This window comes from Nerophis lumbriciformis, linkage group LG19 (assembly GCF_033978685.3).
Source record: "Nerophis lumbriciformis linkage group LG19, RoL_Nlum_v2.1, whole genome shotgun sequence".
Taxonomy (NCBI): Eukaryota; Metazoa; Chordata; class Actinopteri; order Syngnathiformes; family Syngnathidae; genus Nerophis; species Nerophis lumbriciformis.
In genome coordinates this window covers 29,870,197-29,886,056 of record NC_084566.2, presented here as the reverse complement: position 1 = coordinate 29,886,056, position 15,860 = coordinate 29,870,197, and the positions used below count along the sequence as shown (strand labels likewise).

Below are 15,860 nucleotides of genomic sequence, written 5' to 3'. Positions count from 1 at the left end.
CATAGGTCTGGTGATAATGTTCCCCTTTAATCAATTAGCTATAGTCTTTGTGTTATTCATCATCAGCGGTTTTAGAGTCTTGTCTGCTTGCCAGGTGGATCCGGTGAAGGGCATCTCTCTCAGGTTCCCCCGTTTCCTTCACATAAGAGACGACAAGAAGCCTGAGGACGCCACAACCGGATCACAGGTGAGTGCCCTCATCTGGCAGGTGGTCCTGAGACATCCTGATGAGCACAACGTGATTAAAGTTGTTTGGTTACTGCGTCACGGTCGCATCCTGAAAAAGGACCTGTTAAGTTTCTTTATATTTCAAGGGTGAATGCAACTACAAGGACAATGCTGCTTTACTGAGCCGCCATCGCTTTATGGCCGTCCAATAGGGCTGTATAACATCCAGCTTTAAGTGTTGGCTTCTGCCTAATAAACTGTGGGACAGCGACCAAGCAGTCGCCTTCTAATACATAGACCACCCAACAAAGGAAAAGTGCTCGTGCGTTTGCCCCAGGCCACTAGGTAGTGCTGGTGCGGCTCACACTAGTTCATTGGGCCCGTTTTAGAGGATACAGTAAACTACGGGTGTCCCGATACAACTTTTCCCGATACCAATATTAAACCTACCGGCTATCAGCATGAATCATTGTACATAGGGCTGGGCGATATGGCCTTTTTTTAATCTCTCGATATTTTTAGGCCATGTCACGATACACGATACATATCTCGATATTTTGCCTTAGCCTTGAATGAACACTTGATGCATATAATCACAGCAGTATGATGATTCTATGTGTCTACATTAAAACATTCTTGTTCATACTGCATATATATATGCTCATTTTAAACTTTCATGCAGAGAGGGAAATCACAACTAAGTCAATTGACCAAAACTGTATTTATTAAACCGTTATTAAGCAGTGGCACAAACATTCATGTCATTTCAAAACAGAAAGTGCAAGATTGTCAGAGACATTTTAAAACAAGCTATTAGTGCACGATGTCACTAAGATGAAATATCAAAACAACACTAAATTAAAGTGCACTTTTTGTACAGAACACCACTACAATAGTTAAAAAAAAATGAAGTGCACTTTTGTGCATGATGTCACACAAGATATTTCAATAACTGTCAAATAAAAATGAGCTGCATAATAGGAAATCAAATAGTGTATGTCCTTTGCTATGTGGTAGGTTCCTGCGAACGTTATCTCCTTCTGTTGTTGACTATTTTTTTCATACGGTGTTGATGTGGAAATGGTTGCTTCTGCATTTTGTTGGTGTGGCACCGAACGGAGATGTTGACATGCGGAGTTTCAAGCACTCTTCATTCTCTAGCAGGTGACTTTTCAAATGATGCTACATATTAGCAGTAATGCTACTTTTTGTAGCAACACTTTTGCCCCACACTTGACAAATTACATTCGACATATTCCCACTTAAAGCCAAACCACCACCAGACGATGGACCCCGTGCTGTTTTTCTTGGGAATTCATTCTTCCTTCATTTGTTACCAGATTCGCACCTTCTTTCTCTCGTATTACCACTCACACCACAGCTAACGTTACCCATGCCGCTACCTCTCTGCTCCGCGAGGGCGTATATGTATGTGACGTATGTAAGAATAACATGTATTTGTTATGTTGTGTTACGGTGTGGATGTTCTCCCGAAATGTGTTTGTCATTCTTGTTTGGTGTGGGTTCCCAGTGTGGCGCATATTTGTAACAGTGTTAAAAATTGTTTATACAACCACCCTCAGTGTGACCTGTATGGCTGTTGACCAAGTATGCTTGCATTCACTTGTGTGTGTGAAAAGCCGTAGATATTATGTGATTGGGCCGGCACGCAAAGGCAGTGCCTTAAAGGTTTATTGGCGCTCTGTACTTCTCCTTACGTCCGTGTACACAGCGGCGTTTTAAAAAGTCATAAATTTTACTTTTTGAAACCAATACCGATAATTAATAAGTAATATTACATTTTAAAGCATTTATCGTCCGATAATATTGGCAGTCCGATATTATCGGACATCTCTAATTAAAACTAAAAAAAAACTAAATCATGTGTACATAAGTATTTACAGCTTTTGCGCAATACTTTGTTGATGCATATTTAGCAGCAATTACAGCCTCAATATTTTTAAATACGATGCTACAAGCAAACCTCTCTTTGCGCAGTTTCGCCCATTCCTCTTCACAGAACCGCTCAAGCTCCATCAGGTTGGATGGGTAGCGTTGGTGCACAGCCATTTTCAGATTTCTCCAGAGATCTTCAATCGGATTCAAGTCTTGAGTTTTAGCTGGGCCACTCAAGGACTTTTACAGAGTTGTCCTGAACCAATTATTTTAATATCTTTGCTCTGTGCTTAGGGTCCTTGTTCTGCTGAAAGATTTAAAAGCACTCTGGAGCAGGTTTTCATTTAGGATGTCTCATACCTTACTGCATTAATCGCTCCCTTTATCCTTACTAGTCTACCAGTTCCTGCCGCTAAAATAGATCCCCACTGCTTAATGGTGCCACCACACATCACTGTAGGGATGGTATTGGCCTGGTGATGAGCGGTGCCTGGTTTCCTCCAAACATTAAGCCTCGCATCCAAGCCAAAGAGTTAAATTTTTTGTCTCATCAGACCAGAGATTTTTTTTTTATTATTTCAGTGTTTTTCAGGTGCATTTGGACAAACTCCAGGCAGGCTGCCATGTGCTTTTATTTTATAAATTTTTTTTAGTAAGGAATGGCTTCTGTCTCGCCACACTACCATACAGGCCTGATTGGTGGAGTGTTTCAGAGATGGTTGTACTTCTTGAAGGTTCTCCTCTTTCCTTGATGTAGCTCTGACAAAGTGACCATTGGGTTCTTGATCATCTCCCTGAAAAGGGCCCTTCTCCCCCAATCGCTGAGTTTAGATGGCCGGCCAGCTTTAGGAAGATTCCTAGCCATTTCAAACTTCTTACATTTTCGGATGATGGAATCCACTGTGCTCATTGGGACCTTTTTAAAGGCCTACTGAAACCCACTACTACCGACCACGCAGTCTGATAGTTTATATATCAATGATGAAATCTTAACATTGCAACACATGCCAATACGGCCGGGTTAGCTTACTAAAGTGCAATTTTAAATTTTGCGCGAAATATCCTGCTGAAAACGTCTCGGTATGATGACGTCAGCGCGTGACGTCACGAATTATAGAGGACATTTTGGGACAGCATGGTGGCCAGCTATTAAGTCGTCTGTTTTCATCGCAAAATTCCACAGTATTCTGGACATCTGTGTTAGTGAATCTTTTGCAATTTGTTCAATGAACAATGCAGACAGCAAAGAAGAAAGCTGTAGGTGGGAAGCAGTGTATTGCGGCCGACTGCAGCAACAAAAACACAGCCGGTGTTTCATTGTTTACATTCCCGGAAGATGACAGTCAAGCTTTACCATTGGCCTGTGGAAAACTGGGACAACAGAGACTCTTACCAGGAGGACTTTGAGTTGGATGCGCAGACGCGGTACCGTGAGTACGCATGCAGCTGCGGCTTCCAAACATTTGATCGCTTGCCCGTGCGTGCGTGCCGCTATGTGCATGTCACGTACGTAACTTTGGGGACTTTGGGGAAATATATGTGCTGTATGAACTTTGGGGAGGTGAACGGTACTTTGGGCTGTGGGATTGAGTGTGTTGTGCAGGTGTTTGAGTTGTATTGGCGGGTTATATGGACAGGAGGGGGGAGGTGTTTGTTATGCGGTATTAATTTGTGGCATATTAAATATAAGCCTGGTTGTGTTGTGGCTAATAGAGTATGTATATGTCTTGTGTTTATTTACTGTTTTAGTCATTCCCAGCTGAATATCAGGTCCCACCCGCCTCTCACAGCATCTTCCCTATCTGAATCGCTCCCACTGCCCTCTAGTCCTTCACTCTCACTTTCCTCATCCACAAATCTTTCATCCTCGCTCAAATTAATGAGGAAATTGTCGCTTTCTCGGTCCGAATCGCTCTCGCTGCTGGTGGCCGTGATTGTAAACAATGTGCAGATGTGAGGAGCTCCACAACCTGTGACGTCACGCTACTCGTCTGCTACTTCCGGTACAGGCAAGGCTTTTTTATCAGCGACCAAAAGTTGCAAACTTTATCGTCGATGTTCTCTACTAAATCTTTTCAGCAAAAATATGGCAATATCGCGAAATGATCAAGTATGACACATAGAATGGACCTGCTATCCCCGTTTAAATAAGAAAATCGCATTTCAGTAGGCCTTTAAGGCAACAGATATTTTTCTGTATCCTTCCTCAGATGTGTGCCTCGAGACAATCCTGCCTCAGAGGTCAACAATTTTCTTCGACTTGATGCATTGTTTGTGCTCCTTATATGTAGACAGGTGTGTGCCTTTCCAAATCATGTCCAACCAACTGAATTTACCTCAGGTGGACTCTAATTAAGCCATAGGAACATCTCAAGGATGATCTGTTGAAACAGGATGCCCCTGAGCTCACTTTTCATTCAGTCATTAGGGGTATTTTGTGTAGATTGTTGAGGACAAAAATGAATGTATTCCATTTTGGGATAAGTCTGTAACATAAAATGTGGAAAAAGCGACACGCTGTGTAGACTTTACGGATGCACTGTGTTTTGAACTAAGGAGCTGGAGGTAGCTTAGTTGAAAATCAAATGAATACACTGTTCCTTCCTATCACCCCACTACCAGATGCTTTTCAAACATTTTAGGACCTTTTTTTGTATGTCGCTGCAAAAACCCTATTGATTTTGTAAACTATGTTCTAGTCAGTTGGTCGAGTTTCACCAACTGATGGCTTTCATACTTTTGCTTACCATTATTGTTCTGTGGCAGAGCAAGAACTCTATTGATTTTTGCAATACGCAGATTGCTGCAACTTTTTTTTTTTTTTAAGTTTTTCCTTTCTCATAACTGACAGTCTCACACTTTCTTCTCCTCTTCTTTTTCTTCCTCTTCCTGCTATTCCTCCTTGTCCTTCCTCAATCTGTTGTTCCCGCTGCAGATAGCCGATCTGTATAAGAAGCAGCAGCAGATCCAGAACCAGGGAGACAAAGCGGACCCTGAGGACTACTACTGACTTGTGCACCATGAATGAAATCAATCATTGCTATCAGTCTAAATGTAAATATCTTTATTTTTGTCAGCTTGAATGAAAATAAAGGCCTGTACCACTTTTTAAAACGTCTGTTTGCTTCATGAACGGGACTCCCCACGGGTGTTCCGGTGCTGGGCGTTGGACACTTCATTAAGTACGCATGCGCATTTCAATATCAGGGGCCGTATTTGCATCTTTATTTATTCTTTGCTTCATTATCAACACTGCATAAGTTAATCAGAGTGTCTAGACAGGACTTGTCCACAGGGCTCCAGATGTGCATTCTGAAATGTGACAAAAAGTGCATCACAATGCTTCTTTCCGGTTGGCACGTGGCGCCAATGTCTTCCAAAATCTGCAAGGAGAAGTGGTGAGCACACACTGCTGAATATTCTCGTGTAAAACATTGTCTGTTTGATGTTGATGTGGGCAGCAGGCAACTGTGTGTTCAAGGACACCACCTACATTGTGATTCGTCCCTCCGTCTCCTTTCACCAAGTAGGTGTCTCGTTGAGTCTCCATCTCCAGCACACGTCTGCCAGTGCATCTTGATTATCACCACACATTTTTTTTTTTTACACAGATCCAGTGTTGCTCAAAAATCTGAATTTCAAATATCATCCTCCGTCTTCCCCCCCCTCCTCCTCCTCTTCGTTGTTGTTAGACTCCGACGCAAAAGGCCCAAATGGAAATCAAACAGGCAACCAAGCATGAAATATTGGAAATATAAATATGTAATGAGGTCTGTATTGTTTGTGCTGAAAGTGTGTGTATTTGTTCCACAGAGTGCACCTGTTAGCTGTTTGCTGCATTCATGTGTTACAAGTCTTTGGGGAGGCCACCAGGGCTGGCGGGTGGTTATCACTAAACAACGCCCTCTGTTGCCTGTGCATGCAAGACGCATTGATGAGCCTACATCCTGTCTCCGCCTACGTCTATGTCACCGAGAGCCACCTTGAAAGACATCCACCCCTTTGAAATACAGGTGATGTTGTCATAAAAATGTCTAAATAACTATGTTCTTCTCAAAATTTTAACTGATACTAGTACCAAATTGCTACTTTAAAAACGGTGCCAGCGCTTAAATGGAACCCAAACCTGTATTTAAAAAAAAATGGAAAACATGCTTATTAAAATAAACTGCCTTTTTATTTTTATGGAAATTGTCAAGTTAAACAGAGTAGTCATTTAAAGGGGGCCTATGATGATTTTAAAGGGGAGCTGCACTTTTTTTCGGAATCGTTCACTATCAGTATGAGAGACAAAAACACGTTATTTTTTTTAAGATTTTAAAGATGATAAGAAAACGCGTGGAAGATGCGGCTAATGGGAGTCACCATTGGAGCCTTCAAAGCCCTCTAAAACAACTTCAAAACCCTACATTTTTTGCATACACTGCAAGTATAAATATATAATGTAGTAACAGACACGTTTATAACAATATGAAATACATTACCGTATTTTTCGGATTATGAGTCGCTCCGGAGTATACGTCGCACCGGTCGAAAATGCATAATAAAGAAGGAAAAAAACATATATACGTCACACTCGAGTATAAGTCTTATTTTTGGGGGAAATTTATTTGATAAAACCCAACACCAAAAATAGACATTTGAAAGGCAATTTAAAATAAATAAAGAATAGTGAACAACAGGCTGAATAAGTGTACGTTATATGACGTATAAATAACCAACTGAGAATGTGGCTGGTATGTTAACGTAACATATTATGGTAAGAGTCATTCAAATAACTATAGCATATAGAACATGCTATATGTTTACCAAACAATCTGTCACTCCTGATTGCTAAATCCCATGAAATCTTCTTCCTCGTTGTTGCTCCTGGTATGCGCTGCTAGCGTCCTTTCTTTCTGCTGCTCGATCGCCGTTTTCTGCTGCATATTTCACTACGTCCAGCTTGTAATCTACAGTATATGATTTACTTTTTGGTGCCATTTTTGTTCAGTTTTTATAAGTTACCGCCAATGTAGAAATGATCCGTTTTAATAGCTACGGCACAATGCACTTCTGCCATGACCCTCCCCCGCCGAATTCTTATTGGTTGACGTGTGAGTGACGATTGCTGCCGTTTTGCTTTGTCTCTTCTGTGAATTAGTTAAATATTATTATTTGATATTTTACGGTCATGTGTTAATTTCACACATAAGTCGCTCCGGAATATATGTCGCACCCATGGCCAAACTATGAAAAAAACTGCGATTTATAATCGGGAAAATACGGTATGTACAATATTTACCATATTTTGGTCATTTCAATGATTTCTTCCTTGCATAGACTTCCGTTTCCATAGCAGCACACGTCCGACCTCTGGCAATAAATGTGTGTTCCTACTTCCGGAAACAAGCACAAGTGTGTTGTAATCATGGCAGACTTAGTAATAGAAAACGAAGACGACTATTTTTGGACAAATGATGATTCACAACCTTATCTTTTTGAAGCTGATTATACGGAAGAGGATAAACTACTGCTTCTAGAAGCGAGCACGACGAAAGCCAAGAGAGTGAGGTCGGGTTGACTCGAAGCTGTAAATGTGGAACTTGATGCCCAGCTATTTTGACATGGAGTGCTTACCTTAATAAACCGGAAAAATGTCCCTGGCCATCTGGAGCAAACAGACAACTGTCCATCAAGAGAGTCACCCTTTAATATCACTCATGATACATGCAGCACGTCATGAGTGTTATTCCAACTACGTACGCTATCTGGCTGGCTGTGTACAAAGAAATCATGAAATGTGGGTTAATACTTTACAGATACTGTAATATGATTGTTCATGTTTTTCAGTCAGTACAGATTGGTGTCTTATCACCATACTTGCCAACCTTGAGACCTCCGATTTCGGGAGGTGGGGGGTTGGGGGCGGGGCGTGGTTGGGGGCGTGATTAAGAGGGGAGGAGTATATTGACAGCTAGAATTCCCCAAGTCAAGTATTTCATATATATATATATATATATATATATATATATATATATATATACACATCCTGAAAATATGCAAACAAAATAGTGTTTGGATAATTGATACTTCAAACTTGCATAAATAAATATTAAGGAATATAACATAACTTGGCTTCTGAGAACTTCAAAATGTAATGAATAAAATGCTAAAGTTGTTGATAAACAAGCAATTGTTTTAATAATTAAATATGGTCATTTTAAATGAATTATGATAATTTAAAATTAATTATTTCAAATATGTTTATTTTAATGTATAATTCTATGGCTGGATGTAATAAGGAGTCAGAAAAAATAAAAATACAACTAATTTTGATGTTTTTAGCAAAATATAGTAAAAATGTATTTAGTTTTTTGTTTTTTTTTAATTAATAAATATATTTATTTTTAGGTAAGATAAACATAGTAATACAATTTATCTCTAGTCTGGATGATTTAGTTCTTGTCACCCTGTTGTCCTCCCGTCGTGAAAAAAGGCTGGAGGGGGCGTGGCCTCCAGCTCTGGCTGAAAATCGGGAGATTTTCGGGAGAATATTTGTCCCGGGAGGTTTTCGAGAGAGGCGCTGAATTTCGGGAGTCTCCCGGAAAATTCGGGAGGGTTGGCAAGTATGCTTATCACGTTGTGATGGGCTTTGTACCGAGGATGTCGTTGTGGCTTGTGCAGCCCTTTGAGACACTTGTGATTTAGGGCTATATAAATAAACATTGATTGATTGATTGGTTGTGTTGTGCATTACAAACTCAAACGAGTTTCGTGCTGACGTATAAGCCAGCTTATCTCTGTCCGTAGTGAGCTTTTACGGCTAATACCGAAGCATGCTGTTGTGTTATCACATTAAGAGTTCCTCGGTGTTCGCTCTTACACTAACAATGTCGCTACAGCTTGGTTCAGATTACGGAACGTACATGAAGTATTGTTGGCGTTTTTGAATGCATTTTTAAAGTGATTTAGAGGTAGAATTGATTGCTCCCGTTAGCTGCATTGCCAGACACCAAGAACGAGCCATTTTTTACATGTTGTAATGCAAAAAAAACAACAACATTTTTTTCTTCTTGCCTTTCATAATGATTGCGAATGATAGACAATATTCCCAAAAATGTCAGTTCCCTTTTAATCTACATTTAAAAAAACTTATTTGTGGTCTGGATATCCATCCATCCATCCATTTTCTACCGCTTATTCCCTTCGGGGTCACGGGGGGCGCTGGAGCCTATCTCAGCTACAATCAGGCGGAAGGCGAGGTACACCCTGGACAAGTCGCCAACACAGTGGTCTGGATAATCGGTGTTAAATATGCTTTGGTGTAAATTTGTTCCACAGTTACTTTTATTACTTGTCTTTTGAGTCCATCTGCAAGGTGTTTGTTTGTGGAGGCGTTCCCAGATTGCAATTAAAACCACGCCCCACCCTCTCCAAAAGTATAATTTTTGGGGGGTAAATGTACACTCTTTTTTTTTTTTTTCCCAGACACTGTCCAAAATAAACTTTTTAAACGTTACAGAGATTTACCGGGTCACAACATTAAGTCCACCAGCACACTCCGGTCGATTAAGACTCTGCATAAAATGCTGATTTTAGCATCATTTATACTGCTGTATGCCGCAATGTTATGAAAATAATACTTTATCCTACATTTTTATGGTTTCCTCATCGCCTCTCCCTCATTAGTACAAAATTAGGAAATGCTGTGTTTGTGGTTAGCCTAACGTTGTGCGAGAACGTGTCCAGCTGCAGAGGCAGACGCTTTTAAGTTGCGCCCACAGGGTTGACGACAAGGGAAGTGAACTGTGTTTTAAAGACATTCCCACAGTGGCACTGACAACAGGAGCGTGGACACTTGATTTGTAACTTGATCCAAGATGGTTAATGCAACGCATTATGGTTATTATTTTCAGTTGTTGAATGTATTGCTTTTTCGGCTGGTTATATGCAACTTTACCCCTAAGCCTAACCCTAACCAAAACCTAATCGTAACTTATTTTCAGCAATATTTTTTTATTAATTTCTGATTTCCGTGTTACGTATTCTTTCTCCAGCTTCACTTCCGTCTAAGACACGCTTCACTTCCATTATTGTCACACCGTGTCTTACAGTGGACACAACTTAGCTGTGTCTCAATTCGGGGGCTTGTATCCTTCCAAGGACCCAGACCATGCGGTCGACAAAGTGTGGGTCCTGGCGAGAGTCCTCCAGCAGTGGCTGGAGCGATATGAATTGGGACATCTAGACCAGTGTTTTTCAATCACTGTGCCGCGGCACACTAGTGTGCCATGAGATACAGTCTGGTGTGCTGTGGGAGATTATGTAATTTCACGTCTTCGGGTTAAAAATATTTTTTGCAAACCACTAATTATAATCCGCAAATAATGTGCCGTTGTTGATTGTCTGTGCTGTCTAGAGCTTGGCATATTAACCGTGTAATACTCTTCCATATCAGTATGTGGCAGCAAGTAGCTCATTATTTTGTGGATGTCGGGGAACATGGTTTGTCATGATCACAATATGCAGACCACAGCGGGAGGCAAGTAAAAAGGTATCTAACGCTAAAATAAACAAAAGGCGAGTGACGCTAAGAAAAGGCATTGAAGCTTAGGGATGGCTATGCAGAATGAAACTAAAACTGAACTGGCTGCAAAGTAAACAAAAAATGAATGCTGGACGACAGCAAAGACTTACAGTGTGTGGAGCAGCAGACCGCGTCCACAAAGTACATCCGTACATGACATGACAATCAACAACAAAATAGGAGCGCAAGACAAGAACTAAAACACTACACGCAGGAAAACACCAAAAACCTCAAAATAAGTCGCGGCGTGATGTGACAGGTGGTGACAGTACACCTACTTTGAGACAAGAGCTATAGTGATGCATGCTTGGTTATGGTTTGAATTCATATCCAACAATTGTGAGAACTACTTTTTACTGTCAATATCAGCTGCGGAGCTTCATTTTTTAATGTTTTCTGCTGGTGGTGTGTCTCTGGATGTTTTCGATTAAAAAAAATGTGCCTTGGCTCAGAAAAGGTTGAAAAACACTGATCGAGACTACGAAACACTTCCTGGTTACGGCAGTTGTTACATTTACGTCACGTATCTGCTGCTCAGTCCTGCAAGGTTGAATAATGGCAAACTTAAGAGAAGAATGTTAAATAGTTTTTTGGTGATCTCTTGTTCCTTTACCTAATTTCAGAGGAAGCGGCTAAGAGCTACTGGCACCACCGGCTTCTGATTTTCCTGTCGTTAGAGCATGGGTGATGGTTGTCATGGAGACATGTCATGTGTTGACAAGCATTTTCTAGCTGTTATTCCTAATTATTAGTTAATGATGGATTTTATTTTTATGCTTGTGAATGGTTGTTGTAGTGGGACATTTAAAAACACACAGACAATTCAGAAGTATCCATACAGCAACAACACTATTCTATTTAGGGGGATGGCGTGGAACGGTTGGGAGATTGGCTGTGCCAGCAACCTGAGGGTTCCTGGTTCAATCCCCACCTTCTACCATCCTAGTCACGTCCGTTGTGTCCTTGAGCAAGACACTTCACCCTTGCTCCTGATGGGTCCTGGTTAGCGCCTTGCATGGCAGCTCCCGCCATCAGTGTGTGAATGGGTGAATGTGGAAATAGTGTCAAAGCGCTTTAAGTACCTTAAAGGTAGAAAAGCGCTATACAAGTATAACCCATTAGTAGTTACTTTTTTAATATGTGAGTCACAATTGATGTAGTTTTCTAATCTTGTCAAATTGCTTGTATTATAGCCAGTAATAGTAAATATCGGGGTAGCGCAATGTTATTATCATCATATAATTATTTGCAATGAAGGCAGAGGAAATTAATCACTGCAACTGCAGTTTCAGCAGTTTTATTAATTTGTACAATTTACAAAAATACTTACCGGTAGTTTTCAAATAAATTATCATCCAAAATGTTTTGTTTTTTGGCTCTGTTATACTTTAAATTGCCTGGTCCACGTCCTTGTCCTCCTTGATTATTCTACACAGCAAAAAAACAAAACAACAGAAAAGTTAAAAACAAGAATACAATCATTTATATAAGTAAACGTTTCAAAATAACATGCAAATGTACACAAAAAAACAGCAATAACTAATATCGGTACATGGATGCATACATTTACAATACTTCACTTTTGCAGCCACACTTCTTGCGGTCTAAAAAAAATAAATTAAACAATGTCAGGCTTAACTTCCAAGGTTGAGGAAAAAAAAGCTCTGGGCAAGAAGCTGTCTGCAATGGCCAGATATATGGCTCTCCCTCGGGGTGAATAGAGGGGCAAAGAGCACAGAGGTCGCTCAACATTACGATAGTCGAGATCTCGTATTTTAACACAAATGTATATCACTACTGTCACCCGAGCTTGAAATGTCTGCTTTTAGCTGTTTTAAATGAATAAATAAAGCTATACTTTCCGCGCCGCCATGTTGAAAATAAACTTTCAGAGTTGAGTGCACAAAGTATCTCGGGATATATAACGACGTGAAGTGTACACGGATGCACACTTCCAGCTAATGGGAGAAAATTACACATTTGTTGGCCGGATTCGAAGTAGACTTGGAACTTTTTTTCAATTAGGACAGCGTTTGTGCACGGCGAGGATGTCCGCACCCCACAAATGCAAAGGAAGCAGCCGCTGAATTGAAACATCTTTAGAGTGGGCGCGACTTAGACTTAAAGTGGGCACGACTTAGATTGTCTGTGGCCGCAGCTACATGTACTTGCGTTTAGGGATGTCCGATAATGTCGGACTGCCGATATTATCGGCCGATAAATGCTTTAAAATGTAATCTCGGATATTATCGGTATCGGTTTCAAAATTATCGGTATCGGTTTCAAATAGTAAACTTTATGACTTTTTAAAACGCCGCTGTGTACACGGACGTAGGGAGAAGTACAAAGCGCCAATAAACCTTAAAGGCACTTCCTTTGCATGCCGGCCCAGTCACATAATATCTACGGATTTTCACACACACAAGTGAATGCAACCATACTTGGTCAATAGCCATACAGGTCACACTGAGGGTGGCCGTATAAACAACTTTAACACTGTTACAAATATGCGTCACACTGTGAACCCACACCAAACGAAAGAATGACAAACACATTTCGGGAGAACATCCGCACCGTAACACAACATAAACACAACAGAACAAATACCCAGAACCCCTTGCAGCACTAACTCTTCCGGGACGCTACAATATACCCCCCCCCCCCCCCCCTCCCACCTCAACCTCCTGAGAAATCATGTCCCAAATTCCAAGCTGCTGTTCTGAGGCATGTTAAAAAAAATAATGCACTTTGAGACTTCAATAATAAATATGGCAGTAGCATGTTGGCATTTTTTTCCCATAACTTGAGTTAATTTATTTTTGGAAAACCTTGTTACTTTGTTTAATGCATCCAGCGGATGCCACCAAACCGGATCCCCTCAACGCCCTGACTGCACCTAGAAATTCTATCCATAAAAGTTATGAACCGAATATTTTGCACAAAAATATGTATTTCCCATGAATTTGGCTTAGTACAAAACTTGCCACAAAATAAATGTAGTTCAATTAAAAAAGTATAATTCGTTTCACATAAATCATAAAACGAGTGAAGATTATTTTGTAATGGGGCAGGAGCCTCAAAATAACATTTTTCTTAGGGCCCCAAATTTAGCCTGGGGACGACCCTTTTCTGTTCCCAGTGCACAACGCGAGGTCCACAAAGATCTGCTTCGATGAATTTGCCGTGGAAGAACTGCAACAGAGCTGGAAACAGAACCTCTCTCAGGTCATTTCAGGTCCTCGGAGAAGAGTCGGCTTTGTCATTTTCTTCACTTCCCACTTCCTGTAGGTGGAACACGTCCCATTACTTTTGCCCCTCATGGTGTCTGTGTCGCCCTCACAATGGCCGCTTTCTCTCCGCCGGTAACAAAGCCTTCTGTTTTCCTCCGCCTCCTCGGCCGTCCATCCCGCCGCATCTCTCCAACCATTGGTTTGGCGCTCTCTGTGACATCGCTGCCATTCCAGGCCGTGAGGGAGAGAGCGGGAAGGGACAGGCATCGCCATTGTCCGCCGCACAACGCCACAGAATATCAATAGTGTTTTTCTTCGGCCTGCAGCAGGCAGCGTTGGCCAGTAACCTTTTGGATTTGATGATGTCAGGGACCCTCGTTTTTGGGGGCCTTTTTTTTTTTTTTATACGCGTGGCCTCCGCGCTCTGCGAGACAGTACCAGATTGTTCGGGGTGTGCCGTGTGACTCATCGCCGCTTAGAACATCTTTCTTGATCCTGGCTGATGTGCACTTGAGCTGCTGCCGCCTCTTCCCCTCGGTGATGAGGCTTATAAACCATTAGCTGGTGATGGCGTTCTGCTTGTTATTGTCAAGGTTTCACTTTAAGCTGCTCGAGTGGCTGAGGTCAGAATCCTCGTCATTGGATCACTGTCCGCCATCATTAGTCTCATGGACTGACGTCTGTGTCATCCTTGTGACCCGCCAGTGTAAAAGCACAAAGCCACACAGGAAGTGCGCTCTAAGAGCTCTATTCTCTCAGGTGCTTAAGTGAATTTCCACAGCATTTTTTTCCCTCTCGACTTTAGTCTGTCAGCGCGCGCCTTCATCCAAGATGCGTCCCTAAATGTGGATGTTCTCTGTCAAACCTGGCTTTATGCATATTCTCCCCATCAACTTGAATACTTTTGTCCCTTGCGCTTCTGAGGTTGCAATAAGTCTAGCGCTCCTGGAAGGTGAAACATTATATTTCACTTGAGGTTTGGATTCAGTGTACACCACACATAATAAAGTCTTTATTGGTTACATCGCTATTATGGCTGCTCTCAAAGGGACAGTGAATATATATGGATATAAATGAATAACAGACCCATTACACATTTTGCTTAGTCAATTTGTTGGATTATTAAATTTTTTTACTAACAGATTGACTGATAACTTAGTTTGAAATCGTAAGTCAAGGAGACAAGCAGATAAGTATTCATTTTTGATAACCCACAAAAATGCCTGGAATATCTTCTTGCTGGATCAGATATTAAAGTTTAAAAGATAAGCAATTGCATGCAGTAAATTTTTTCAGTAAAAATGAAAAGAACAAATACAATTAAAGCTGCAAGCAGCGATGGACGGGACCGACTTTGACGGCTCATAAATTCATTATGGCGGTAGAAAATGGATGGATGGATGTGTGGAAAGTAATATTTATTTCATTATGGTTTTTAAAAAGTCTTAAATTTGCAATGTTGAAACCTGCGGAAACCCTAAAATTTGCAAAAAGTGCCATGAGGCCATTTTAAAGAAAAAGCTTTGTAGCCAAATTTCAGCCATCCATCCATTCATCCATCCATCCATCCATCTTCTTCCGCTTATCCGAGGTCGGGTCGCGGGGGCAGCAGCCTAAGCAGGGAAGCCCAGACTTCCCTCTCCCCAGCCACTTCGTCCAGCTCCTCCTGGGGGATCCCGAGGCGTTCCCAAGCCAGCAGGGATATATAGGGTCTTCCCCGTGGCCTCCTACCGGTCGGACGTGCCCTAAAAACCTCCCTAGGGAGGCGTTCGAGTGGCATCCTGACCAGATGCCCGAACCACCTCATCTGGCTCCTCTCGATGTGGAGGAGCAGTGGCTTTACTTTGAGCTCCCCCCGGATGGCAGAGCTTCTCACCCTATCTCTAAGGGAGAGCCCCGCCACCCGGCGGAGGAAACTCATTTCGGCCGCTTGTACCCGTGATCTTGTCCTTTCGGTCATGACCCAAAGCTCATGACCATAGGTGAGGATGGGAACG

At 41.6% G+C, this 15,860-nt stretch overlaps 1 protein-coding gene across 3 annotated transcripts in view; it reads left to right on the top strand.

The window, feature by feature from the left end:
- The window catches only part of lig1 (ligase I, DNA, ATP-dependent), an 80,286-nt gene extending 75,108 nt beyond the window's left edge, over window positions 1–5,178 (top strand). For all 3 annotated transcript variants that reach the window (XM_061979010.1, XM_061979011.1, XM_061979009.1), the window contains exons 26-27: window positions 95–187; window positions 5,000–5,178. In XM_061979010.1, the coding sequence (XP_061834994.1) occupies window positions 95–187; window positions 5,000–5,074 (168 nt within the window). In that variant the 3' untranslated portion in view covers window positions 5,075–5,178. The remainder of the gene's footprint in view (window positions 1–94; window positions 188–4,999) is intronic.
- Window positions 5,179–15,860: the final 10,682 nt, after the last annotated feature.